The following is a 27,337-nucleotide window of genomic DNA, read 5'->3' on the forward strand; positions in this document are numbered from 1 at the left end:
CTGCACTGACCTCTCTCATTAATGAGGCACCTTTGTCACAGAAGTGCCACTCACTGGATGCGTTTTGCTTCTTGCATCATTCTCTGTAAACTCTACTATTGTGTGTGAAAATCCCAGGAGTTCAGCAGCGTTTCTTTCTCTTAACCAGGAGAAGTCATTTGACCGGGTAGACCACAGTTTCCTGGTGTGCAACTTTGCAGGCTTTTGGGCTCAGACAACACTTTGTGGCCCCAGTTTGGCTCCTATACTCTGCCGTAGAGTGCCTTGTTAAGATCAATGGATCACTGACGGCACCCATTCCCTTCAGAAGAGGAGTACGTCAGGGGTGCCCTATGTCTGGTCAATTGTATGCCATCGAGCCATTCCTGAGCCTTTTTCGGCAAAGGCTGACGGGTCTGGTTCTGCGTGAACCGGATATGGAGGTCGTCCTCTCGGCCTATGCCGACGATGTACTCCTCATGGTGACAGATCCCAGTGACCCGCAGAGGATGTGTGAGTGCCAAGAAGGTTTTTCAGCAACATCCTCCACTAGGATCAACTGGACGAAATGTTCCAGACTCTTAGTGGGTCAGTGGCAGGTGGACTCCCTGCTGGAGGAGATGAGAGCTTTTGAGTGGAGCACCAGATGCCTCCTCTATCTGGGAGTCTACCTGAGTACTTCTGGGGAGACCTGGCTGGCGAACTGGCAGGACCTGGAGACAAAAGACATGACCCAGCTGGGGCGCTGGTCAGGCCTTCTCAGGGTGTTTTCCTATCATGGCAGGATGGTGGTCATAAAACAGCTGGTGGCCTCCATGTTGTGGTACCGGATGGTCACCTTGGCGCCTCCTGCCCCCTTTGTAGTGAGAATGCAGAGGAAGTTAGTGCACTTCTTCTGGGGTAACAGAAAACACTTGGTCTCTGCAGCGGTCTTGAGTCTCCCAGTGGGAGAGAGCAGGCTGCCACTGGTATGCATACATAGGCGACTGGCGGCCCTCCACCTCAGGACCCTGCGGAGATTCCTGTGTGCCAAGCATCCTCCCAGGTGGCACGTGTTAGTGATATTCTTCCTCCGGAGGGGCTGCTGTCTTCACAAAGAGATGTGGCTACCACCGGCGGGCGTCAGCAGCGCTGCTTTGCAGGGTCTGTCTGGCTTCTATCAGGACCTACTGAGAGTCTGGAACATGGTTGCCTCAGGCTGGGAATCCCTTCCTCTGGCAGAGGGCGGAATCCTTGTCGACCCTTGCCCTATCTCAACGGATGTTGGTGCAGCTCAAGTGTGCCGACCGACTCAGTCTGAGCTGCTTGTCGGGCCCAGGCCCCGCAATCTTATCTGAGAGCCGAGTCCACACAACTTGAGCCATCTCTCCTCAACACCCACAATCCCATTCAGGGATGCAAGCAGGAGGTACCTCTATGGGCTGCTGCTCCACACCCTCTACTTCCTAGCCTTTGTCCGCCATCACAGTCTTTCCATATGGAGGTGAGGGGGGGGGTCCGCAATGGAAGTCCCTTTTTTGAAGGAGTTCTTCCCAAGCACCTTGGGGATCTAGGGTGGAGGCTGCTGCATAGGGTGGTGCCTTGTAACAAATTCTTTTTGTTAAGCCGCATGCCACTTCTGCAGGCTGGAGGAGACCGTGTACCACATGTACATGGAGTGTGTGAGGCTGCAGCCCCTTTTTGCATATCTACTTCTCGCATTCTGGTTGCATTTTAGCCCCCCCCCCCCCCCTATTTATATATGGTCATCCAGTGAGAAGGATGCATGGAGGGATGAGGATGTCCTTGTCAGCTTGCTCCTGGGGCTGGCGAAAACAGCCATCCTTGGGTCTTGGAAATGGAGGATCTGCCCAGGTAGACTGCCTGGCAATGTTTAGGGAGTATGTTCGTGCCTAAGCAAATATTGAGAAGAAACACGCGCTGTCCATGGCGACCTACCTTAGAGGCGTTCTGTGACCAATGGGCTCTGCGGGGGTAATTGCCATAATTGACAGAGATGGAAACATTTTGGTTTAATGTGTTTTGTCTATTTGTAGTGAAGTAATTGTGTTAGTCAATGTTTTGTATGTATAACACGGAATTTGTAATGAAGATATTTTGTATAGAAAAAAAGGATATCAGCAGTTTCTGAGATACTCAAACCACTCCGCCTGGCACCAACAATCATTCCACGATCAAAGTCACTTAGATCGCATTTCTTTTGCATCCTGTTGTTTGGTTTAAACAACAACTGAACTTTTTGACCATGTCTGCATGCTTTATGCACCAAGTTGCTGCCACATGATTGGCTGATTAGATATTTGTATTAACGAGCAGGTGTACAGGTATTTCTAATAAAGTGGCCATTGAGCGTATACTGGTCACGTTATGCAACTGAAATCAAACTACCACTGCAGTGGTGTTTTCTAAAAATTTAATAATTTGCTTTATTTATCACTTGTACATCAAAACATTGAAAGGTACAGTGAAATCCATCATATTGCATCCGAGGATTTGATGGAAACAGCCTGAAAGTGCCACCATGCTTCTCGCACCAACATAGCATACCTATAACTTGCAAACCATGACTGTTACATCTTTGGAATGTCTGATGAAATCACAGCACCATGTGGTCATGGAGAGAACACACAACCCCCTTACGACTGCACCAGGAATCAAACCTCGATCGGTAATTGCTAGCGCCATAAAGTGTTTGTGCTTACTGCTATGCAATCATGCCACCCCCCTGCCTTCTAAGTGTACCCTCAAATAGTTTGAGAGTCAGTCCAAACTTACTGGAAACCTGGAGGTATATTTTGTTGGAGAGCGCTGTGCCGTGGTCATTTCTGGCTGAGCACTGATACTCGCCCTCGTAGTCCTCTGCCCGGCCACTGTATCGGAAGTCCATGACCAGAGTTCCCGACCGCGATCTCATAGACACTCTAGAATCTTTGGCAACATTGAAATACTTTCCATTGCGAGTCCATGAGAATCTGTGGAAATACAATCAGGTTACTGCCTGGACAAGAATACTCAGGACAAATCAGGCTTCTTGCTCAGAATTATTCACAAACATAATTTTATAAATTACTCTTTCCATCATTATGACTGTCTCTTATGAATACTCACAGACACTCCAGATGCTGTTAAAAAAAAAGGACCCATTCCTGAGGACAGCCATGAAAACAATGATAGATAATACTATCACCTTGGATTATTCTTTCAATTATCAGAGGCAGAATCTGAAACCACAATCTTTGCCTTAGGAACAAAAATGATGCCAAGTAAGACAAGTAGGCAACCGGGTTAAGGCTAACAACAAACTGTAAATGGACACGAGAAATTGCAATGAAGTAGAATCACACCCATCACACCATCCTTGCTTCAGATATCTAGGGCACCCAACTAAAATTGGCAGAAATAATTTAAAAAAAAAAAGATTGGATATTTGGAGCCAAGGTGTAAGGAGGAGCAAGCAGTGATCTTCCTGCCAGGAATACACCACTTTTTATAAGCAACAGATAAAAAATGCTGGAGGAACTCAGCAGGTCAGGCAGCTTCTATTGAAAATAGTAAACAGTCGAAATTTTGAATGAGATCCTTCATTAGGACCACTTTTTATAATGCTGCATACATCGTAAATACATGATGGTATTAATGCATATTTATTCCTTATCTGTATTTCTAACTTTAATTTATATAATTCTTTTTTTCTATATATTTGTTGACTGGTGTTTTATGTTGTGTGTCGAGCCACTACACCGCAACAAATTCCTAATACTTGTAAATGTATATGGCGAGTAAAGTTGATCGGGAGTCGATCACATAATGAGAAGCAAACTCAAGTCTGTATGAAAGGGTTAGCTGGGTTGTATCAGGAAGCAATTTGCAAGCACAGTTGTGATAGCTGCTACACTGGCAGCACATTCATGTTGCAAAGATATAAGCATTGCTCTTCTATTTCTCCTGCTGAAGATGGAGTGAGCTCCCCTGCACAATGCACAGGTCTGCCGACATTAACATGACCACTGGCCAACAATGTAGCTCGGGGCGAGGTGAGAGAGAGGGAGAGGGAGGAGGCGGTGTAGTCACGCAACCTCGACTGCAGCCTAACAGGCACTTCTGTTTCCTGGAAAACTGGGTTTGTTCTCCTTGGAACACTTAAACAGACTGTAACAAGATATTAACCTATATATTAGGGGCAATTGAACAATTAACCTACCAATCTACATATTTCTAGGATATGGGAGAAATTGGTGCAACCAGAGGATACTCAATGGGGAGAGGGGTGGGGAATGTGCAAACTACACTGACAACACCCGAGGTCTCTTGCACCATTAGTTTCTCTACCACACGTGGCTTGGTACCACCCTCATTTCAAGATATTTCTCCCTTTACAGGTGGTGCCGGACTTGCTGAGGGTTTTAAGCTTTTTCTGTTGCTTAACTCAAAATGTCAGGATATTTTGATAGATTGCAAAGTGTTAACAATGGCGGATGATGCAGACGTAAAATAATTGGTAAACACATTGGCGAGATAGGGAGAGTTTCTCCTGTGCAGTATGTGGGTACACTCTCGACACTGACCGACAGGAGCTGATGCAGATTCAACCTCCTGGAGGAGACCGATTACAGAATCGAAGGGTTAGCATTGCAAGGGCAATACGCACAAAATGCTGGAGGAACTCAGCAGGTCGGGCAGCATCTGTGGTGTGAAGTAAACAGGCAAAGCTTTGGGCCTGGCCTGCTGAGTTCCTCCAGCATTTTGTGTGTGCTACTCAAGATTTCCAGCATCTGCAGAATCTCCTGCATCTCAGAATTGCCGGGGTCTTGGCGATTTGAGTACTTTATACAAGGAGCTGAGAAGGAGTTATGGAAACTCAGCACAACCTGATTTTGCAACACACTCGAGTAACGAGTAGACTGCACCCCACGGAGCTGGCGGGGACTCAATGGGCTAGTCAAATAGTCTTCTGCTTTTTTTTTAAAGTCACTTTGAGCTCCACAGTTAGTCTGCAAAACCAGTTTTCAACAGTGGAGGGCAATAAAGTTCTATATATGTACAAGAGATTCTGCAGATGCTGGAAATCCAGAGCAGCACACACAAAATGCATGAGAAATTCAGCAAGTCAGGCACCATCTATGTTTTGGACTGAGACCCTTCTTCAGAATTGCTTCTACACTTCTACAGTTGCTCACAAGTAGTCTCTAGTTATAGAATCTGCTTGCTACAAGACTGAGCAACCTCACCTATAGTCAGAACCCTCCCTACCCACCCGACCATGTCATGCCCCCGGTCACTGGTACCTACACAGGCGTTGGGTTCCCTTTTCCTTCACAAACGATCATTACGTTATCCCGTGGATCTACAATGTAATCCTTTGGAGACTGCTTGGTGATGGTTGGAGGCTGGTTCACTGCAAGAGACAGATTAAAGGGGGGGGGGGGAAATGACAGATTATTAACAGGCTGTACATGACTAAAGTACAATTACAGCAAAAGGCTAACTTTCTTTCCCTGCCTCAACACACAAGGCCAACACTGTTATACTTTTTGTAAGTTTCCTATTCTACAGTAATTTCATTCTTGAGTTGGGACTAACCCTGCTAAGAGCATTGCTCCCGTCCTTGGTGGCTGGTATTGGCCGGGGCTTTGAGATACTGAGTGAGAATACAGGCAACCAGGTATGGAATGCCTTGGCAAGGTATCAACCGTCTTTTCTGAACAAAGAGTGCCTTACATGAAGCACACAATAGTGTAGATGCTGGAATCTGGAGCAAGAAACTAACTGCCAGAGGATCTCTGAAGGTCAGGCAGCATCTGTGGAGGGAAATGGTCAGCTGACGTTTCAGATTCGGACCCTTCATCTGAGTCCTGGTGCAGGGTTTTGACCGGAAATGTTGACAATTCTTCCACAAAACTGTACTGTTGCTTTGCCACGTTTACTGCCTGTGCATTTCAAATGACTACTCAGTTGAGAGGGCGAAATGGTTCCCCAGAAATCGACATCTTCAGCAGAGAGATGAGCAGAAGAGGATGAGGAGAAGAGCAGGAGGGAGAGGAGACAAAGAGAAGGACGGCATTGAGAGAGAGGAGGGAGATCAAATAAAAATGGCCTCCTTCCTTTGAAGAAAGAGATAAAGATTAGCTTTATTTGTCAAACGTACATTGAAACAACAGTGAAATGCGTAGTTTGGTGTCAAATGAAACCAGCGAAGATTCTGCTGAGCAACTTGCAAGTGTCTCCATGCTTCTGGCACCATAATAGCTTGCCCGCACCTCACTAATCCCAACCCGTATGTCTTTGGATTGCGGAAGGAAACCGAAGCACCCGGAGGAAGCACACAGGGTCCCTTGAAGAATGTACAAACGCCTTACAGACAGTGGCAGGAATCGAATCCCCAATCTTACAGCTGGCTGCTACAAAGCATTACACTAACTGCTCTGCTACCGTACCACCCCAGAGAAAGAGAAATGATGATGTCAACATATATTGAAAGCCATGCGTCCTGTGTGCCCCACAGGGGAGATGTAGTTCCTGAGGCAGACGGTGGCGAGCGGGGTTGAATATTAAGTTCTCATCTTGATTTGGCTGACAAGTGAGGGCCTTGACAGCAGGGTAGAAAGGGAGCAGGGTTTGATTGGCATCTGCGTGCAGTGAAATGCGGTGACAGCGAGCAGCAGGGAAGACTCAGCTGGAATGAGGCTGAGGGATGGGGGAACAGAGCAGGGAGCCCCAGGTGGCCAGGCCACACAGCAGACGCAACCAGACCAAAGCCAAGCCTCAACGAAAACACAACTCTTGGCAGCGAGTCCTTAATGGAAAGCATAACAAAGGATACAATGCATAAGTCAACCAATGCTGGATTAAAACACCGCCGTAAACGTTTCAGTGCTAGGATACAAAGCCAAGTTGCAGCATGAGTCTCAGGAGGATTTTACATTCCCAGAGAGAAACGCGAGGTTTATGTTTTCACCCATGAAGATGACGCAGCTAGGCAACCTAAAGGAGAAGGGTCTCAGTCCCAAACATTGATTGTTCATTTCCTTCACAAGATGCTGCCTGACCTGCTGAGATCTTCCAGCATTCTGAGTGTGTTGCTCTGGATTTCCAGCTTCTGAAGAATCTCTTGTGTTTCAAATGTCTCTTTTGGCAGCCATGGATACAGCAGCAAAGCTGCAATCCACCAGGCCATGCTCTCTTCCCACTTTATACACTGAGTGTCCTGACTGGTTGCATTGGGGCCTGGTATGGGAACACTAAGAATGAAAAAGTTGACAAGTGGTGGTGGATCCAACCTAGTCCATCACAGGGAAAAGTCTTCGCCACTCTTGAGCATATCTACAAGGAGTGCTGCCACAGGAAAGCAGCACCTAGCATCAATGAACTCCTCCATCCAGGCTATGCTCTCTTCTCACTGCTGCAATCAGGAAGGAGCCACAGAAGTCTTAGGTCCCACACCACCATGTTCAGGCACAGTTATTACCCCTCAGCCGTCAGGCTCCTGAACCAGTATGGATCACCCCACTCACCTCAACTCTGAACTGATTCCACAACCAATGATTCACTTTCAAAGACTCTATAACTTAATTTTTTTTTTAACTATTTTTGTTCTACTATGAATGCCTGCAAGAAATTCTGTTCATGGCCACACTTGCAACTTGCAGACTGTACAGATTATGGCCAGTTCATAGGTACAGACGCTGTCGTAACTTGTCAGCAACTTTTGAGTTGCTGTGTGCTAAAGCACAGACCTCAAGCATCAGAACTTCCTGAATTCAAGGACTCGGGCACCTAATTCACCTAATTTGGGAGGCATGGTAGCATTGCTGTTAGGAAAGTGCCAGCGATTGTGATTAGGGTTTAATTCTTGCAAGCTGTTGTAAGGAGCTTGTATATTCTTCCTGGTACTGTTTGGGTTTCCTCCCACATTCCAAAGATGATAGGTTAGTGTTAGTAAGTTGAGGGCATACTATGTTGGCACCAGAAGCATGGTGACATTTACAGGCTGTCCTCCAGCACATCCTCACACTGTGTTGGTCATTGATAGTTGGCACGTGGTCAAGTGATTAAGGCTTTGGGCTAGCGATCTGAAGGTTGTTAGTTCAAGCCTCAGCCAAGGCAGCGTGTGTGTCCTTGAGAAAGGCCCTTAACCACACACTGTTCCTGCACGTTTATAGCCCAGTGGCGGTGGTTGGTGCAGTATGGACAAGATGCAAAAATAACAAATTTCACTGTCTGTTTCGACAGACGTGTAACAAGTTAAAATAATCTTTCTGACTACTTCAGATCATTCCTGAGTGAGAGTGACACCACTGGAGGTAACGTTAAACCAGCCCTCCTGCTTGCTTAAGGTGAACTATAGATCTCTTGGTAATTACTTCAAGCAGCCCACCCCAATGATCCAGCTGGTACTTCTATCTCAACTAGCAGATGGTATTTAATCTTTTGGGCACAAATTAGCTGTCTCGTTCACGCTTTGGAAAATAACTCGATCAGCAAGAATATGTTTCAGGGCATCCTGAAGTTGTGAAAGGGGTTATCAAAGTAATTATTTTATCAAAATAAAATGCCCTCAAGCAAGAGAATTTGTTTGAGTGCACCACCAAAAGCCTCAGATCTATCAACTGAGACAGGTCTAATCCAAGGTCATGTTGAACTAGGAAACAGGCCATTCAACATAACTGATCTGTGATTTTGTTCATGACTCCACCAGTCTCTTCCTGTCTGTCTCAGCCAATCCAAATTCTCTTCTGTCCCCTTTGCTCTTGTGTGCATCTATAGCTTCCTTTTGCTAAAAGTCCTTTCCCACTTTATGGAAGGGAGCGGGAATAGGTAAAGTAGGGGAGAGGGGCAAACAGGAATATTAGAAACAGATGAAGGAAGTTGTGAACTCTGTCAGCTTCATCATGGGCACTAGCCTCCCCAGGACAACTTCAATAAGTGATGCTTCAAAAAGATGGCATCCATCATTAAGGACCCCCATCATCCAGGGCACGCCCTTTTTTCATTTCTCCAATCAGGGAGGAGGTACAGGAACTTGAAGGCACACACTCAAAGATTCAGGAACAGCTTCTTCTCCTCTGCCATCTGATTTCTGAATAGACAACTTCTTTTCTCTCTTTTTGCACTGATTTAACTTGTTAGATGTATATATCTTACTGTAATTTATGTATTACAATGCACTGCTACTGCATAATAACAAATTTCATGACATATACCAGCGATATTAAACCCGATGCTGATTTTGAAGTTTGTAAAATTATAATTGACCTGTTTCCAGCATCAAATAAACATTCATTTCTTTATTTCTCTGCAACTCTCGACTCCCTCGTAATAAAAAGAAAATTCAGAGAATCACTTTAGCTCGGTACAGTGTGAGAAGGTAAAGGTTACAGAGAATACAGAGGGATTCTTAGTTGACAGTCCATTGAGCTTGAGTGGGAAACTATTGTTCTGTAGAAATCCTCTATATCCTTGAACCTCACACACAAAGTACTGCTTAAACCTTGAGCTTCTAAATTAACTACTAATGCGCTATTTCAATAGGATAGGACTCTAAAGTCATTAAACCTTGTGGGTTTCTGCCAGTTCTCTGCAGCACATTTCAAAAGTTTTGCAGCTGAATATTATGGCACTATGTCCATAGCCTCACTGTAGAGTATCAAACCACCCTGTCCCTTATGACTAATCCGGAGGCTGGAAGTGTACCGAGTGGAGGACCTGAAGGCTATGTTCATAGAGAAAGAGGAAGAACTTACACTGATTCTGAAGGTTTGCTTTTGTTCCATTGAAGGCAAATTGAAGGAACACAGATGAGGAAACAAAACAGGTTAGTAAAAGCAACAAAAACTATCAACATCTTGCAACTGAATGACCTATTAATGTGCAGTTATTAACATACTGATTATTAGTGAATATTTATTAATGCATACTCCTTAATATACCATTTATATTAATAATAGCCTATTAATAAATACTACTTGTTAACAAATCCTTATCAATACATCGGTCAGATTTATACACCAATTAAAAAGCAAGCAACAGTAGATTCTAGATATTGGAAACAAAAAACAAGGATGGACATGCTCAGCAGGTCAGACAGAACATGTAGAATGAGAAACAGAATTAATGTTTCAATTTGAAGATTGTTCGTTAGTTCTGACCAAGAACATTAACTTTCTCTCTCTCCAAAGATGTTACCTGACCTGCTGAATATCTCCAGAGTTTCTTTTTTTAAATTACGATTCGTAAGCCACTTTTGTTAAAAATGCCAATTAATTTACTGATTATTAATGCATATTATGCATAAATAAAATAGATTATGATGAAATTATTGTACTCCTAGTAAGTTAGCCATTCATGAACATACCTTTATAATTTATGTAAATGTGTGTTAATGGATCCCATTTATTAACAAAAGCCTTGTTAAGTTGAGTGAAGAACTGGACTTTAATATTTTCACCAAGCAGCAGCCCTATCCTGCCTATTCACCTCTGCAGCATCACTTTTGCTGACTTACAACACTTACGATCGAGAGGGACTTCAATGGATGTAACTTGGTGACTTAGAGTCAAGATGAGCAGCAATCTTAAGTGCAGTAGGATGCCTTCCCTTGGTAGCATTTCTGCCAGTTAAGTGCTCCCCAAGAGCAAAGTTGTCCTCTGGGCTGGGTACTCTGGACGACACCTGTTAGCAAAGAACAGTCATTAAATGCATTATGTTGTTTATGTACATAACATAGGGTCATAAAGTATTAGAGCACAGAAACAGTCCCCTCTCCCCATTTGGTCCACGCCAGCCTGTTATTCTGCCTACTCTTATCAACCCACACCTAGACCATAGCCTCAATACCTCTCTCATCCAAACCTCTCTTCAATGCCACAATTGAACCTGCACTTACCACTCCCGCTTACATCTCGTTCCACCCTTGGCGCATCACCCCCAACGTGAAGAAGTCCCCCTCAGATTCCCCTTTCACCTTAGACCTACTGTATATCCTCTCATTCTAGTCTCAAAGTATAAAAAGTTCAAAGTAAATTTATGAACAAAGTACGCATATGCCACTAAATACAACCTAAGATTCATTTTCTCGCAGGCAGTCATAGTAGAGCAAAGAAATACAACCGAATCAATGAAAACTACCCACAAGCAAAGACTGACAAGCAACATGTACCAAAGGCACACGTCAAATATACGTGAAGCTTCCCAGACACTCACAATTAGATACAATTTGTTTTTGTATGAGGGACACATAAGGAAAAGAGCTGAACATTGTGCTCACAGAGCTGGGCATCAAAGAATGTCATAAAACAGTGCAGAGGCTGAGAGAAAATGCAAAACCCAGATTCTGAAGGCAAAGCCAGCGTAGGGGAAGGGCGAGGGGATTGGGTGGGGCAAAGAAAGTGAGAAATGGATCGCATTGCAAACATGGGAGCATGGCAGTTAGCACACCACTATTACAGCTCAGGACGTTGCAGTTTGGAGTTCAATTGCAGCATCCTTTGTAAGGAGTTTCTATCCTCCCTGTGAATATGCGCGTTTTCTCCAGGTGCTCCCGTTTCCCTACAGTCCAAAGATGTACCAGTTAGCAGGTTAAATGGTCATTGTAGACTGTCCTGAGATTAGGATAGGGTTAAATAGGTGGGTTGCCAGACAGTGAGGCTCGTTGGACCAGAATGGCCTGTTCTGCGCTGTATCTCTAAATAAAAAAAAAACAAGCAAGCTGGTAATCAGGCCATCCACTCATCTGGGGAGCTGTGACCTGTGGTGATCAGATCCAGAGAACAAATTAAAATATGGAGACTGAAAAGCATGCACTTGTCTCTTACTGAGTCTTCTGTGGTATGCTAATGTCCTGTTTACCAGTAGACACTTTAAGCTACTTTTTATAATGGTGTTTATATTTTCAATACATGCTGGCATTTATGTATTAATGCACATTTTATTCCATATTCATCCTTAAACCTCTAACTTTATTTTTTTACTGTTTATAATCGTTGAATGTTGTTTTTTTGATGTATGTTGTGCCCTGACCAACACACCATAGCAAATTCCTAACATGTATATGGTGAATAAAATTGCTCCTTGGTCTTTGCTGTCTTTTTCCTGTTTCTTCATTTTCTTGCGTAATTTATGTTCTGTGTGTTGTCTGAATCTACGTCCCCGTGATGTTGCTGCAAGCAAGTTTTGCGTTATACCCGCACCTTGTGCACACGACAATGAACTCGACTTGACTGAATGAAGTTACTGGACAGAACTCTTTTACCAGAGGAATCCACAAAGACAAGTCAGTGGGGCCGATACTAATCTACTGTCCAACGTGCAGCTGCGTACTGAAGCTACCGTATGGATCAAACCCCGCAAGGCCTGTGAGCGTCAAATGTTCACTTTCGTGGCTTGCATGCCTTCCACCTGCTCCATGATTGATGCTGCCTGCAAAGCCCTCCTCCGTCAACCCAAGAGCCAGGTGTTCATTAATTCGGTATTAAATCGCCTTTTGACCTTTGACTGCATGAAAAATGTCACATCCTGACTTCTGTTTCCTTGCTGACTTCCCCTCCCTCACTAGCCGGAACCTGCCTCCACTTTAATCACTTGCCCAACTCCTGACCCCCTCGCCCTCAATGCAAAGGTTGGACAGATGGCAACAGCAAGCAGGTGTCGTGAGGTCACCAAGCTGAACAGTAAGAGGCATCACCTCGACAGCCATGCCAGTCAGAATCGGTATCAGGTTTAATACCACTGACATATGCCATGAAATTTCTTGTTTTACGGCAACAGTACCGTGCAATACTTACAAAAAAAAACTATAAACTACATTAAGAAATATATGGTATATTTTTAAAAATTACATAAATAGCACAAAAATAGTGAGGTAGTGTACATGTGTTCATTGTCCATTCAGAAATCTGAAGGCAGAGGGGAAGAAGCTGTTCCCAAAAAGTTGAGTGTGTGTCTTCAAGCTGTTGTACCTCCTCCCTGATGGTAGTATTGGGAAGAGAGCATGTATATTCATTGAAACACACAGTGAAATGTGTCATTTGTGTTAATAACCAAACCTCACTGATCATGGGTTTGACTTTTGGGCCTAGGCTCCAGGACTTGCTCGAGGCAGCAGGGTGGAAAGGTGATGACTTAAAGGGTCATGCAGAGTGAACGAGTACCAGGATGTGCAAAGCGAAGGGAAAATAACCAAGGGATGCACAACAGTGTTGGCTGTAAGGTGGAAGTAGAGAGAGCAAATGATTGGAACTGCACGGAGCATGTGAGGAGGTGCGGAGTGACAAGCCAGTACACCGGGTAAGGGGAAGCATGAACAGGCTGACAAGGCAGAGCAAAGCACGAGCGACCCACGTACAGCACATGGGTAGCAGGCAGCCAGGAGAAGCACAGAAGCCGTAGAATGAAGTGGATCTGGCAGATCCAGCAGTGTTAGAGGTCAAGCGGATTTAAGGGAGAGGCAGAGCACATGCGGATGTGAACGGGAGAAGGCAGGGTAGAGCACATGTGGACCCAAAGGTGAATTGGCAGGGAGTGAGACCAGATGACATAGAAGCAGAATTAGATGATACAGTCCATCGAGTCTACTCTGCCATTTCATCATGGCTGATTTATTATCCATCTCAATCCCATTCTCCTGCTTTCTCACTGTAGTCTTTGACAGAATTTCGAACCTATCCAGTTCCACTTTAAATATACCCAATGACTTGACCTCCACATCCATCTGTGGCCATAAACTCCACAGATTCACCAAAAGGCTACAGAAATTCTGCCTCACCTCTGTTCTGAAGGGATGCCTTTCTACTTTGAGGCTGTGTCCTCCAGTCCTAGACTCCCCCACTATAGGAAACATCTCCACATCCACTTTATCTAAGCCTTTCAATATTCGATAGGTTTCAATGAGATCCCTCTTCATTCTTCTAAACTCCAGAACGTACAGGCCCAGAGCCATCAAACTCTCCTCAAATGTTAACTCTTTCATTCCCAGGATCATCCCCATTCAACTCCTCTGGATCCTATCCAATGTTTCATGCAGATCTGAAGGGAACAGTGCAGCTCAAGTGGATCAAAAGTAAGATGGTAGGGAGGAGTGCAGGTGGACCCAAACGGGTGATAGCCGAGCAGACTGTGTAGGATAAAGCAGAAGCAGTTATGGGGAGAGGGAAAGGGTAACTAACCCAGGAAGGCACAACAGTAATCGAATGCATGGTGAAGCAGGGTCAGCGAGGTGACTGACAGTGGATTGGACAATACGAAGAAGGTGAGGCCGGGTGAAGCAAAAAAATGACACGGCTAAATGGAAGTAGTACAGATGGGAAGGAGGACAACATAGACATACATTACAGTACAGTATATGCCTTTCAGCCCACAATATTGTGCAGACCTTTTAACATACTCTAAAATCAATCCAACTATTCTCTTCTATATAACCCTCCATTTTTCTGTCACCTCTGTGTCTATCTAAGAGTTTCTTAAATGTCCCTTTATATCTGCCCTTACTAACACCCCTGGCAGGGCATTCCACGATTCTCGGTGTAAAGAACTTACTAAAGACAAGGTGGGCCAAGGGGCTCGTTTCTGCGCTATGTAACACTATCACCATAAGATGGCTTGATTCAGAACTAACTGTATCTTCCATTAAGGTTAGATGCTTGAACTTCCTGCAGTATGTGCCTCCATCCATGAAAATGAAATATCACTGTTATACCAATATTCCTCTTTATAGTTATTCATACTTTTATCTTAAACCCTTCCTGTTTCCAACTGTGTATACTTTACATGTAACATAGATGTTATAAAAATCTATTTTGTTTTATCTGTATCGGTTTTAGTGTTATGCAACTCTCACTCTGCAGGATCTGCGTTGCTTACACTGCTCTGATTAACTTTTCATCCTTCCTTCTGACAGATGCAACCATTCAGCAGCATAAGGGAAGACTAACTCCTTTACGGTTTTAAATCTTTACATGAGTCAGAATAGCGATCACTGTCTCACCTGCATTCATGGTGTGCTGTCCTTGTGTCACGTTGGGTCTGCTGTCTGCAGCAGCTCCCCAAGAGTGAACATGGAACACTACATCACATTACAGATCCTTCGGCCCATGACATTGTGCCGACCTTTTAACCTACTTGAAGATCAATCTAACCCTTCCCTTCTACATAGCCCTCCATTTTTCTATCATCTATATGGCTATCTAAAAGTCCGTTAAATACCCCTCATGCATTTGCTGCCATTCCTTGCAGACCATTCCATGTATCCACCACTCTTTGTGTGAAAAACTTAGCTCTGACATCCCCCTATACTTTCCTCCAATCATCTTAAAATTATGCCCTCTGGTTTAGGATATTTCCACCCTGGGGAAAAAAAAAGTTTCTGACTACCCACACTAAGGATGCTTCTGCTCTGGATTTATGGCTTCAACAGTGGGTGATGCGGGAACTAAAGAATTTTACACAAGTGGGACAGGAACTGCTCAATGAGACAGATCTGCTGCTTATATGGGGCCTGAGTGTGTTCCCGAAGCATGGCCTTTGCATTCTTCATACCATCCTGAATATTTCATCTCCACTTTGGATAGTTTTGGGCCACAGTTTCCTGTTATTCAATGAAGATGTTGTACTTCACCAAAGCTTCGCCAACTCCATCTCCAACAAAAGCCTTTTCAACTGTGGGGTTACCTTCAAAAGGCAGTGCCTCAAGGGGGCAGCACCCATCATTAAGGACCCTGGCCATCTGGGATATGCTCTCTTCTCTTAACTACCATCTAGGAGGAGCTGCATGAGCCTGAAAACCACACTCAATGTTTCAGAATCAGCTTCTTACCCTCCACCATCAGATTACTGAATGGTCCATGAACTCACAAACACTAACTCGCTCTCTCTAACTCCTCTTTTTCACTATTTATTATATTTGTTCATTGTAACTTACAGTTTTTTTTATGTTTTGCCCTGTCCTCCTGCCAGGAACCAATAAAGTTCATGACTTGTCAGTGATAATAAACCTGATTCAGACCCGGTTCTGATTCTGGTTATCTCTCACGACAGAGTGTAGCTTAGAATATTCAGCGAGAAGAAATGTAGTGATGCTTGAAATTCCACTTGCTATTGCCACTTTTGCATTGATGTAGTAACTTTGCAATGCCAGTCCAATGTAAGAACACACGAGTGCTGCACAGGAACATCATTGCTATCCCATCAAGCCTGAACTGATCATGATGTCCCTCTAGTCTCATCTGCCTCCACATAATTTGTTTTCTTGTATCACCTGATTGCTCATGTGTCCATTGAAATGTCTGTTAAACATTGCTGGTATATCTTCTAACCCTGACAGACCTTTCCAGGAACCTGTCATTTAATGTGTTGAAAAACTTGTCCCCATCTCACCTTAAACCTAGTATTTGACATTTCCACCCGAAGGAAAAAAGGCTGACTACTTACTCTATCTGTGTCTCACAATTTTATATAGTTCTATATTTTATAGTCACACCTCATCCCCCAGTGCTTCATGAAAAAATGCAATCCACCTTGTCCCACCTCTCCTTATAGCTAAGACTCTCCAATCAAGTCAACACCCTAGAGAATCTCTTCTGCACCCTCTCCAAGCCTCCATATCATTCCTATAATGAATGGCACAGAGTATTCCAAATGTAAACTGAGGATTTACACAGCTGCAATATACATTCAATGTCCTGACTGATACGGGTAAGCATGCTGTACATCTTATTCATTTGCGTTGCCACTCTCAGTAAGCTCTGGGCTTGAAGAAGATCCCCCTCTACATCAATGCTCTGAAGGTTCTTTGCATTTACTGCATATCTTCTTCTTGCATTCGCTCTCCGATTACACATCACCTCATATCTGACTGGATTAAACTTCATCTACTATTTCTCCAGCCAGGTTTCCCACTGATCTAGGCGTATATCCTGCTGTGTCCTTTGGCAACCTTCCTCACTACCCACAGTTCCACCAATTTCCACGTGTTTGCTAACTTACTTATCAGATCACCTACGTTTTTGTTCATTCGATATTCATAAATAACAGAAGTCCCAGTATGGATCCTTTCAAAGCATCACTTTCCCCTGACCTTCAGTTAGAAAAGCACATCTCCACCATTATGACCAAACCAATCTTGGATCTAAAGCCATGTAGATTGTCCCTAATAAGTCCTTGCTTCGAAGTTTCCATACCAAGCTGTGATGCAATCAGTTAGGATAGTTTCCACTGTGCATCTATAGAGGTTAGTTGACATGCCAAATCTACACAAACCTTTAAGGAAGTAGAGGTGCTGCCATGCCTTCTATTGTGATGGCATTTACATGCTGGTCCCAGGACAGATTCTCTGAAGAGGTAACATTAAGGAATTTAAATAGCCAAGCTTTTCTAAACACATGCAAGTCCCATCCTTAAGGACATTCTCCAGTAATTTCCCTACCACTGAAGTAAGCCTCACCAGTCTATAATTTCCTGGCTTGTCCTCGTCACCCTTCTTAAGCAGAGGAATGATGTTGGCTCTTCTCCAGTCTTCTGGCACTTCGCCCATGGTTAAACAGGATAGAGAAATCTCTGACAGGGTGCCAGCAATCTCCACCATTGCTTCCCTCAGCATCAGGCAGGGTTTTGATCCAAAACATCAATAATTCCTTCTGCACACCCGTCCCCGCTGCTGCTACTTGAGGTGCTGAGATCCACCAGCAGATTATTGCTCTAAATCCCATCTGGTCCTGGGTCACCCTCAATGTCTTCCAAAAACACCCAGCACCTCCCCCTTCTTAATAACGACATATCTCATAATATCCACATCCTTCACCCTAATCTCACCATTACTGAAGTCTTCCTTTGTTATGGACACTGATCCTAAGAAACCATTAAGGGCTACAACTACTTCTTCTGGCTTCATGTTTATATCCCCTCCTTTCTCCTTTGTCATCACCAGTTGCAAGATATTTAGGCTCAGTGATCAGGTCTATCAATAAAAACACTCAGTAAAATTTCATTCCCTTAACAACTTGGACTAAATATGTTTGCCTTAAATCACATGTAATCTGCTCTGTAGTGAAAGGTTTAAGAAATCACCAAATTTGCAAGTCCAGATACACCTTTCATCACAAAAGTCATTGGTATGTTTCTTGTTTCCTAGTGTAAATATTGCAACTTTATGTTCTTTCCTCTAATTTCTTCACTAATCAGTGAACAGCATATTTTCACTTTCTGTGGAACTACTGGATTTGTCAGTGTATGACAGATTCTCGACCCAATGTCAAAGTCACACTCTTACCCTTTCTAATACTGGTATTCATTGCATATGCATTTCGACAGGTTCTTCTACATTGTGAGCAGTCACAGCTCCAAAGAACATTTCCACGCTTGTTAAAAGATTCACAGCTCATCTGTGGAGCTCATCTGTGGAGTATAATAGTGTAGACAGTAGAGCTGCTGATACACAGTTCAAACTTCACCTCAGGTGCTGTCTGTGTTTGCAGATTCTTCCTATAGGTTTTCTCAGGGGCCCCAGCTTCGTCCCACACCCCAAAGGTGGGTTAATTGCCACTAAGTTGCCCCAAGAGTGTAGATGAGTGAGAAAAACAGGGGATGGGCAACAGGAATGTGATTGGAGTTGGTCTATAAACCCTTTCTGCTGCTGTGATTATTATAACAAACTCTGGAGGCATCAGGAGTTTCAGAGTGTTAACACATTCCTTATTGCATCCCAACTATCTCTGGCATCTGCTTGTCTCACAGGCATGATGGCGTCACTACATCGCATGCACATGTCACAGTCTTGAAAAAGAGAAAGAGAGAGAGAAAGAGGGAAAAAGAAGCGGGTGGGGAGAGAGAGAGAGAGGCAGACAGGAGAGAGAAACAGACAGACAGAGATAGAGAGAAAAGGAGAGACAGAGAGAGAATTAGAATGAAAATGATTGAGGATGACCTGTCCTAATCATGAAACATTGCAGAAATTGGATTAAACATTCAAAACCAAGCAGCCAAAATAAGAAGGAAAATACAACATCATGTTAATCCTTTTTGTGCCGCAATCAATGAAAGTAACAAAACCATCAAATCCCTGGATTGAGACAGATAATATTCTAAAATATTTCTGTAATGTTGCCCTTTCTCTCAAGGAGGCTGAAACACAAAACTGTGCAGCAGCTGTGGGAAGCTCTGCTTGGATCCAATCTGTATTCATTCTGGGCAGATCCAGTGCCCTTGCAGAAAGTGTTAAGCAGATTCAAGGGAATGATGCTCAAACTGAAAGTGATAAGAATGAGGGGTATTCCATTCCCTCAAGAATGGAATGCTAATGGTGATCTAATTTAGGCAATTGAAAGTTAATTTGCTATGGGGATGCTTGCTGGCAGAGTTCAAAATTAGGAAGGATGGGATTAAAGTGAGAGTTAAGCATGATGTCAGGAAATGTACACAAAGGGAGAGAATAACTGAAACATTGATTTTGGAGATAGTCCAAAGGAGATTTACAAGAATGATCATGGGAATTAAAGGATTAATATATGAGGATTGTTGTCTCTGCTCTGGGCCTGTACTCGCTAATGTTTAGAAGAATGACGAAGATCTCATTGAAACCAATTGAATACTGAAAGGCCCAGACAGAGTGAATGTTGAGAAGATGTTTCCACTAGTGGGGGAGTCTATGACCACAGGGCATAGCCACGGGATGCAAAGACATCTATTTAGAACAGTTACAGTGCCTACAAAAAAGTATTCACCCTCCCCTTTGGAAGTTTTCATGCTTTATTGTTTTACAAGATTGAATCACAGTGGATTTTTTTTGACACTGATCAACAGAAAAGATTATTTCATGTCAAAGTGAAAACGAATCTCTACAAAGTGATCTAAGTTAACTTACAAATATAAAACGCAACATAACACACCACATAACACATCAAATCATCACAGGTGTAGCCAATTGATTTTATAAGTCACATAATTAGTTAAATGGAGATCATTTTTGGAGACCTGTGTGCAGTCAAGGTGTTTCAATTGACTGTAGTAAAATTACACCTGTATCTGGTAGGTCCTACTGCTGGTGAGTCAGTATCCTGGCAAAAACTAAACCATGATGACAAAAGAACACTCCATGCAACTCTGCAAAAAGGTTTTTGAAAAACACAACTCAGGAGATGGATACAAAAAAAAATCCTTGACTATCCCTTGGAGTACAGTTAAGTCAATCATCAAGAAATGGAAAAAATGTGGCACAGCTGTAAATCTGCCCAGAGCAGGCTGCCCTCAAAAACTGAGTGACTGTCAAGAAGGGGACTAGTGAGGGAGGCCACCAAGAGACCTATACCAACTCTTGAGGCGTTACAAGCTTCAGTGGATGAAATGGGGGAGACAACACATACAATTGTTGCCTGGGTGCTTCACCAGTCACAGCTTTTTGGGAGAGTGGCAAAGAAAAGTACAATGTTGGAAAAAAAACTCACCTGAAATCTCGGCTAGAATTTGCCAGAAGGCAAATGGGAGACTCTGAAGTCAGCTGGAAGAAAGTTCTATGGTCTGATGAAACCAAAATGGAGGTTTTTGGCCATCAGACTAAATGCTAAGTTTAGCGTAACACCGCACATCATCAAAATCACACCATCCCTACTGTGAAACATGGTGGTGGCTGCATCATGCTGTGGAGATGCTTCACTGCAGCAGGCCTTGGAAAGCTTGTGAACGCAGCAAAATACAGGGAAATCCAGTCTGCAAGAGAACTGCGACTTGAGAGAAGATATGTTTTCCAGCAAGACAGTGACCACAAGCAGAAAGCCAAAGCTAAACAGGCATAGCTTAAAAACAACAAAATTAACGTCTTGTAGAGGCCAAGTCAGAGTCCAATTGAGAATTGAGAATTTGCAGTTGGACTTGAAAAGGGCTGTTCACTTATGATCCCTATGCAATCTGGCAGAGCTTGAGCAGTTTTGTAAAGAAGAATGGGGACAAATTGCAATGTCCAGATGTGCAAAGCTGATAAGAGACCTATCCACACAGACTGAAGGCTGTTGTCATGGCTATCCCTCAAGGTCGAGGATGATGGTCTTCGTTCCGTTGATCTATGTGATGCACAGAGTGAAGACGCCTGTGCGTGTACTTGATGTTCCACTCCAAAAAGCACACGATACTTCACAAATCAACCAACTGATTCCAATGCCATGGAAACCACGATGATTGGAGCTGATGGATTTGTTGCAGCCTTCATCCGTCTTCACAGCCGTTGAGTTCCAAGTAACTTCATTCGCCTGTTCCACCGTTGAATTCCTGTAATTCCTGCCAAAGGTGTATCTACTAAATATTGACTTGAAAGGGGTGAATATTTAAGCAATCAACTATTTTATGTTTTATATCTGTGATTAATTTAGTTCACTTTGTAGAGATCTGTTTTCACTTTGACACAAAAGATCTTTTTCTATTGATCATTGTTGAAAAAAAGCCAAATTAAACCCACTGTGATTCAATTTTGTAAAACAATAAAACATGAAAACTTCCATGGGGGTGAATTTTTTTTTATAGGCACTGCATTATCCCTCTCAACACCCCCCCCCCAACATCTCTCTCCCAACCCCATGAATAATACTTCTCACTCCACCAGTGTGCTAATGATTGTATGACTCTATTAAAACTCTCACATGGCTTTCATATCTTTCTACAGCCCCATCCCTTCCAGTAATTGTTACCTTTTTGTATCTCTGAAACCCTCTTAAGCAATAACCCACTCAGATCTTTGAGCTCCTTCAATACTGGCTTGTAAGTTACTTTATGAATCTCAGGCTGATATATGGCGGCATATACTGTATGTACTTTGATGATAAATTTACTTTGAACTTTAATTGCTTCATCACAGCTATTGAATCACCACACTTCAGAATTTCTTCCCCCAAACTCCTTCGCCTTCACCAGTTCTGTTCCCCTTTATTGGGGTCCTTAGAGCTGAACTGCAAATGTGCTCTTTGCTGAGGTTTCTTTGCTAACACTTTAATGAGGGATATTTGTCAACATGTTGTGCAAGTGCAAGGCAAGGTGGTTGTTTGTCACCACTGAGGCATCCTCTCATGTGTAATAGGTGACGCAGTGTTCTGTCTGCCTGCCAGCTGTGTTTCTGGGACTGCTCCACAGCCATCCTGGGGGCCGGGAGTATGTGCCAAAACTTGGTGCCCCATACGATCTTGCTAAAAAGTTGCCTTTCCTGGAGGCCTGTCTGTGTGGTGGGGAGGGAGGGTGCGAAAGGAGTTTTTTTTTTGCTGTTGTTGCTGATTGTGTTATCCTATTAAACATTGTGGGCATGTTATGTTGGTACCAGAATGTGTGGTAACACTTGTGGGCTGCCCCCAGCACATCCTTGGGTGTGTTGGTTGTTAATGCAAATGACGCATTTCACTGTTCAATATACATGTGTTAAATAATTCTGAATTAATGGGGCACTCGGCCACTATCTTACCATATACTGTATGTTTGACATCTTCCTCCCCTTCCCCTTCATTTATGCCACTGTCTATTTCCCAGGCTCTATTCCCAACCTCTCTCCAGCTGCAGAAATCTCTAATGTATTTATCTACTCTTTATTAACTCTAAGGAAACATTGCCATAGAAAAGCAGCTTTCATCATCAACGCCCCTCACCACCGAGGTCATGCTCTTTTCCCGCTGCTGCCATCAGGTCGAAAGGAGAACAGCCTCAGGATTTGCACCACCAGATTCAAGAACAGTTCCTAACCCTCAACCATTAGGCTCTTACACAAAAGGGGATAGCTACACTCACTTAAGGACTCTTTTATCTTGTTTACTCATGCTTGTTATTTATTGCTATTTATTATCTGCATTTGCACAGATTTACTTACAGTTTACAATTTCCTATGCTTATACTTAACATATCCTGCTAATAGTTACTGTTCTATGGATTTGCCAACTATGACTGCAGAAATAGAATCTCAGGGTTTTATGTGGTGACACGTATGTATGCTGATAATAAATTTTACTTGGGAGTTAAAGTTCATAGCTTCACCTTCTCAGTAGGCTTACGCCTGTATGGGGGCGTCAAAGTTATGTAGTGGTTACCGTAATGCTTTACAGCATCAACAGCCCTGGTTTAATCCCATCGCTGTCTGTTAAGCTCTTTGTGCACTCTCGTCGTGACCATGTAGGTTTCCTCTGGCTGCCCTGGATTTTCCTCCCACATTCCAAAGACGTACAGGGTAGCAAATTAATTGGTCACATGGGTGTAACTGCGTGGTGCGGGCTCACTGAGTCAGAAGGGCCTGTTACCAAGCTACATCTCGAAATAAAAATTTTTAAATGCAGTGGCGGCTTCTAGACTGAATTCATGCAGACACCAACAGTATCAGAGGGAGCTTCTGCCTGGGGCCACTGGCCACACTGTCTGCAGAAATTATCCCTTAGAAATCAGAGCTGACAGTGGAAAACTTTAAGTTGGTTTCAGGCAGAGTTTGGGATGGAAAACAATACCCAGCTCTTTGCCTTCCAGACAGAGTGGCGGGAGAGGGGTTCACTTGCTGACATGGCAGGACCAGGAAGTCAAAGGTCTTTGATCAGTTTTTTGCTCTTGCTAATTTAAAGCTGTCCATCTGTCTCGTGGGGCCATTGTTACCTTGGAAGTGTTCAGCCTCCCACAGGCAGCCATATGGCTCCAACTGTCAATCAAAAATACCCCAGTAACCAACTCCACCAAGCCCGTAGCCCACTGCAAGCAGAATATGACAATGAATTATACACGGTCCATGGAGTTCTCTCATTCAGCACACCAATGTTCAGTTAATGTTCCATTACAAGGCACTGTCAAACTTTGTTTCATGGAAGTGTACAAAGCAATGTCATCACAAGGGATCCAGTGAGTAGCTAACTCTGGTTCTTAGAGATTTAAAGACCTGATTCTGGACAAGGCAAAGGAAGAATGAAATGAAAAGAGAGGAAAGAAACTAAAACATTGAAGAACTTGTTAATGATGGTAGTGGGTCATGAGTATGAACATATGGTCACTGCTCTTGCCAAAATTAGAGCTTTTTCCATAGATACATGCGATGGACTCCCAGGTATAAAAGTCCTGGATAAAAATCTGGTTCAGAAAATCATGGGAGTTCAGAGAGCAGCAGTCACTCACTGACAACTGGATTGGAAGAGTACAATTTAAACACTGTTACACCATAATCACAAGAGATTCTGCAGATGCTGGAAATCTGGAACAACACACACAAATGCTGGAGGAACTCAGCAGTTCAGGCAGCATCTGTGGTGATTAATAAACAGTTGACATTTCGAGCTGAGACCCTTCATTAGGGCCCTTTATTAGATTCTCTGTAAATTATGTGGTGCGAAACCATGAGACTTACTGGGAACCTACTGAAAAGGAGCATTTGGACCAAAATGGTTTACATCAATATTTTTGATCCATCTAAGCCTGGCATTAGCCCTCTTTACTAACCCTAGAAGAACCCTTCACTGCTTTTGCCTGGTGCACCTTTGAGCTTTTCCTTAATTGAAAACATGCCTTCAGGTCTGAAGAAAGAAGCTACACCTGAATTCACAACTGGGTTTAACTTATGTTTGTGGCTTGGATTTGGTCTCCCTCATGAAAAGATTCATCTGTCCATAAAACTCTTCTAAAAATCCTTTCATAAGCTAAAGAATCTGTATATCTGTGTGTAGAAGACAGCCCCAACTATTCTTCGTAGGCACAAACTGAATGGCCGTATTTTACTGGTGGCATCACTGTTCAAGATGCTTGTACAATCAGAATCAAGTTTAATATCACTGATATATGTCATGAAATTCGTTGCTTTGTAGTAACAATACATAAAAACAGTGATAAATTACGGTAAGAAACATACATAATTAAATAAGTCGCACAAACAGAGAGATAGTGTTCATGAGTTGGCTCATTGTCTGTTTACAAGTCTCATGGTCAGTGAGCTTGCATCTGCTGTGCACCTGTTGTAGCTTAAGTAGTAGTTAATTCTGTCCATGGCCAACCTCACAAAGCATTTCATCACTGTAGACTGGGCTACAGTCATTGGGACCGCTCACCCTGCTCTTCTCGGCCACTGGTATGATAGACGCCCTTTTGGAGCAGGTGGGAATCTCTTACTGCATCTGTGAGAGACTGAAGATGTTCTTGAACATCCCCACCAGATGGCTGGCCCAGGTTTTCAGTGCCCTACCACTGATGTCCAAGGTCAAGATTTGATGAGGGGTCTAAGTGTTTTCAGAACGCTGACCTCAATAACACCTTTTATTTAAGTAAAACCTGATGACTAATACTTCTTTACTGTTTCAGGAGATGCTGGGGAAGTCTGCAATAGTTAGCACATCAGCTGGGCACAGAACACTATCACATATTGCAAGTTCAATAAGTACAGCTTGGTCAAGCAGAAAGCAAATATCAGAAGAGAGGGGCTGCTGTTACAGTATTTTTCTCTGTTAATTACGTTGACAAAGCAGTGAACAGCCTCAGATGACAGACAGTGATTATGAAACAAAGGGCAAATTGCAGATGGGTAAACATAACTGCTTCCCTGATAGAACCAAGAAATAGGAAGTTGAATCAAAAATATACTTAACGATTGCTCAGGGGTCACCTCTGAACCATTGACTTTCCAATACATGAAACACTATTTCAACAATATTCTGCATTCCACATGAAGCTCCATCTACTAAATTTTCCTCACTTGCTTTACCTTTCCATGCCCGTTTGCAAGTTACTCTGCTCACAAACTTGCTTTCTTACTTATCTCTGCACCATCAGCAAAATTGGCTCCAGTACATCTGGTCCCTTCATCTGCGTCATTAGGCCCCAGCATCAGTTCCCATGGCAACATACACATTACAGCTTACCCATGAAAAAATGACCCATTTATCCTGACTGGTATTCATACAAATTACCCCTAACCACATGAACCACATTGGGTAGTTACTTTTTTGGCATTGTACCAGATGTTTTGGGGAATTACCAGGTTCAGCTTTAAACACCCTGTTTGTCAAATACATTGCCACTTCATAAAAGCACATTAACTCTGCTTGGTTTTGATTATGATTTTCTAAGTGTCGCGTCAACTCCACTGTGGATGATCCCAACCCTGGCTGTGGAAGGACAGTGGTTGGGCATGGACTAGCAGCCTCATCCCATAAAAGCCCAGTGCTGCAGAAATGTCAACAGAAGCTCTGAAGACCTCATCCCTGGGAGAGTAAGGATAAAGCAAGAGGATGGGTGGGCTGCAAATGGAAAAACTTTAAAGACTGGCCCAGGACAGAGCACTCTGGATGAGCTGCTGTTGGTGGCCTGTGCCCCAGTAGAGGTGATGGGCTTAAGAAGTAGTTTTGCGTTACTGATTTCATAACAATGGATTCCAGCGTTTTCCCAATGACAAAGGTCAAGCTAACTGGCCTTCAATTTCTTGATTTCTGTCTTCCTGATTTCTTAAATACAAGTTTCCTAATCCCTGGGACCTTTCCAGAATTTAGGGGATTTTGGAGGATCCAAACTAATGGATCTTACTCTACAGCCACTTTTTTAAATATCCAAACATACAGGCCATCTGGTCAAGGGAAATTATCAGCCTTTAATCTCATTACTTTTCCTTGGTAACATTCAGCACTTTATAATTCCATCTCCACTCCTTTTAGTTCTATTATTAAGAACCAGCTAATGTTTTCTATTGTGAAGACAGACACAAAAAATTTGCACAAAGTCCCTGCAATTCCTTTATTTCCCATTAGTAACTTCCCAGTCTCATCTTCCAAGCAAATAATGTTTACTTAAATAAAAATAGAAAATGCTGGACAAGCTCGGCAGGCAGGCAGCATCTGTGGAAGGTGAAACAGTTAACGTTGCCGGTCCAGGACACTTCAAAAAAACCGAGTTACAATTCTGATGAAGAGACCAGAGAATGTCTTGACAGATCAAAGATCAATAAAATATTTGTGTATTATGAATTTGCTGTGGCATTTATAAGAATAAAGAATTACAAAGAAAAATAACTTAGAGATTAAAGTACGAATATGGAATGAAGTTTGTACAAATACCAGCACTTACAATATAAACAACCTTATAAAAAGTGGTTTAAAGTGTTTAGAGTGCAGTGCAGTGACAGGCTAACTAGAATGGTTTCTCAGATTAACAGCCCGAGGAAAGAAACTTTTAAGATGGCATGAAGTTTTTATTTTAATAGCCCTATAGCGCTTTTGCAGAAGGGTGCTTTTGCAAAACAAGGGAGCTTTCGCAAAGACAGTCTTGCTGGGTGGGTAGTGTCCACAATTATTTTTTCTACAAGCTCCTTTCCCCTAGACACAAAGAAGTGGGTGTCGCGGTTTCATTACAGCTAGCACAATGCTATTGCAGCTCACGAGTGTCGGAGTTCTGCACCGTC

General features: G+C 43.2%; 1 protein-coding gene across 12 annotated transcripts in view; it reads right to left on the reverse strand.

Moving 5' to 3' along the window:
- Positions 1 to 27,337, reverse strand: part of nfasca (neurofascin homolog (chicken) a) — a 284,189-nt gene that overhangs the window by 120,943 nt on the left and 135,909 nt on the right. For 8 of the 12 annotated variants that reach the window (XM_073030634.1, XM_073030633.1, XM_073030644.1 and 5 more), the window contains exons 3-6: positions 10,490 to 10,647; positions 9,720 to 9,737; positions 5,269 to 5,374; positions 2,755 to 2,951 (exon numbers count right to left, since the gene is read on the reverse strand). In XM_073030634.1, the coding sequence (XP_072886735.1) occupies positions 2,755 to 2,951; positions 5,269 to 5,374; positions 9,720 to 9,737; positions 10,490 to 10,583 (415 nt within the window). In that variant the 5' untranslated portion in view covers positions 10,584 to 10,647. The remainder of the gene's footprint in view (positions 1 to 2,754; positions 2,952 to 5,268; positions 5,375 to 9,719; positions 9,738 to 10,489; positions 10,648 to 27,337) is intronic. The other 4 variants (XM_073030640.1, XM_073030639.1, XM_073030643.1 and 1 more) reach the window with 1 other exon arrangement.

The sequence above is a fragment of the Hemitrygon akajei genome, chromosome 27 (assembly GCF_048418815.1).
Source record: "Hemitrygon akajei chromosome 27, sHemAka1.3, whole genome shotgun sequence".
In the NCBI taxonomy this organism is placed as follows: domain Eukaryota; kingdom Metazoa; phylum Chordata; class Chondrichthyes; order Myliobatiformes; family Dasyatidae; genus Hemitrygon; species Hemitrygon akajei.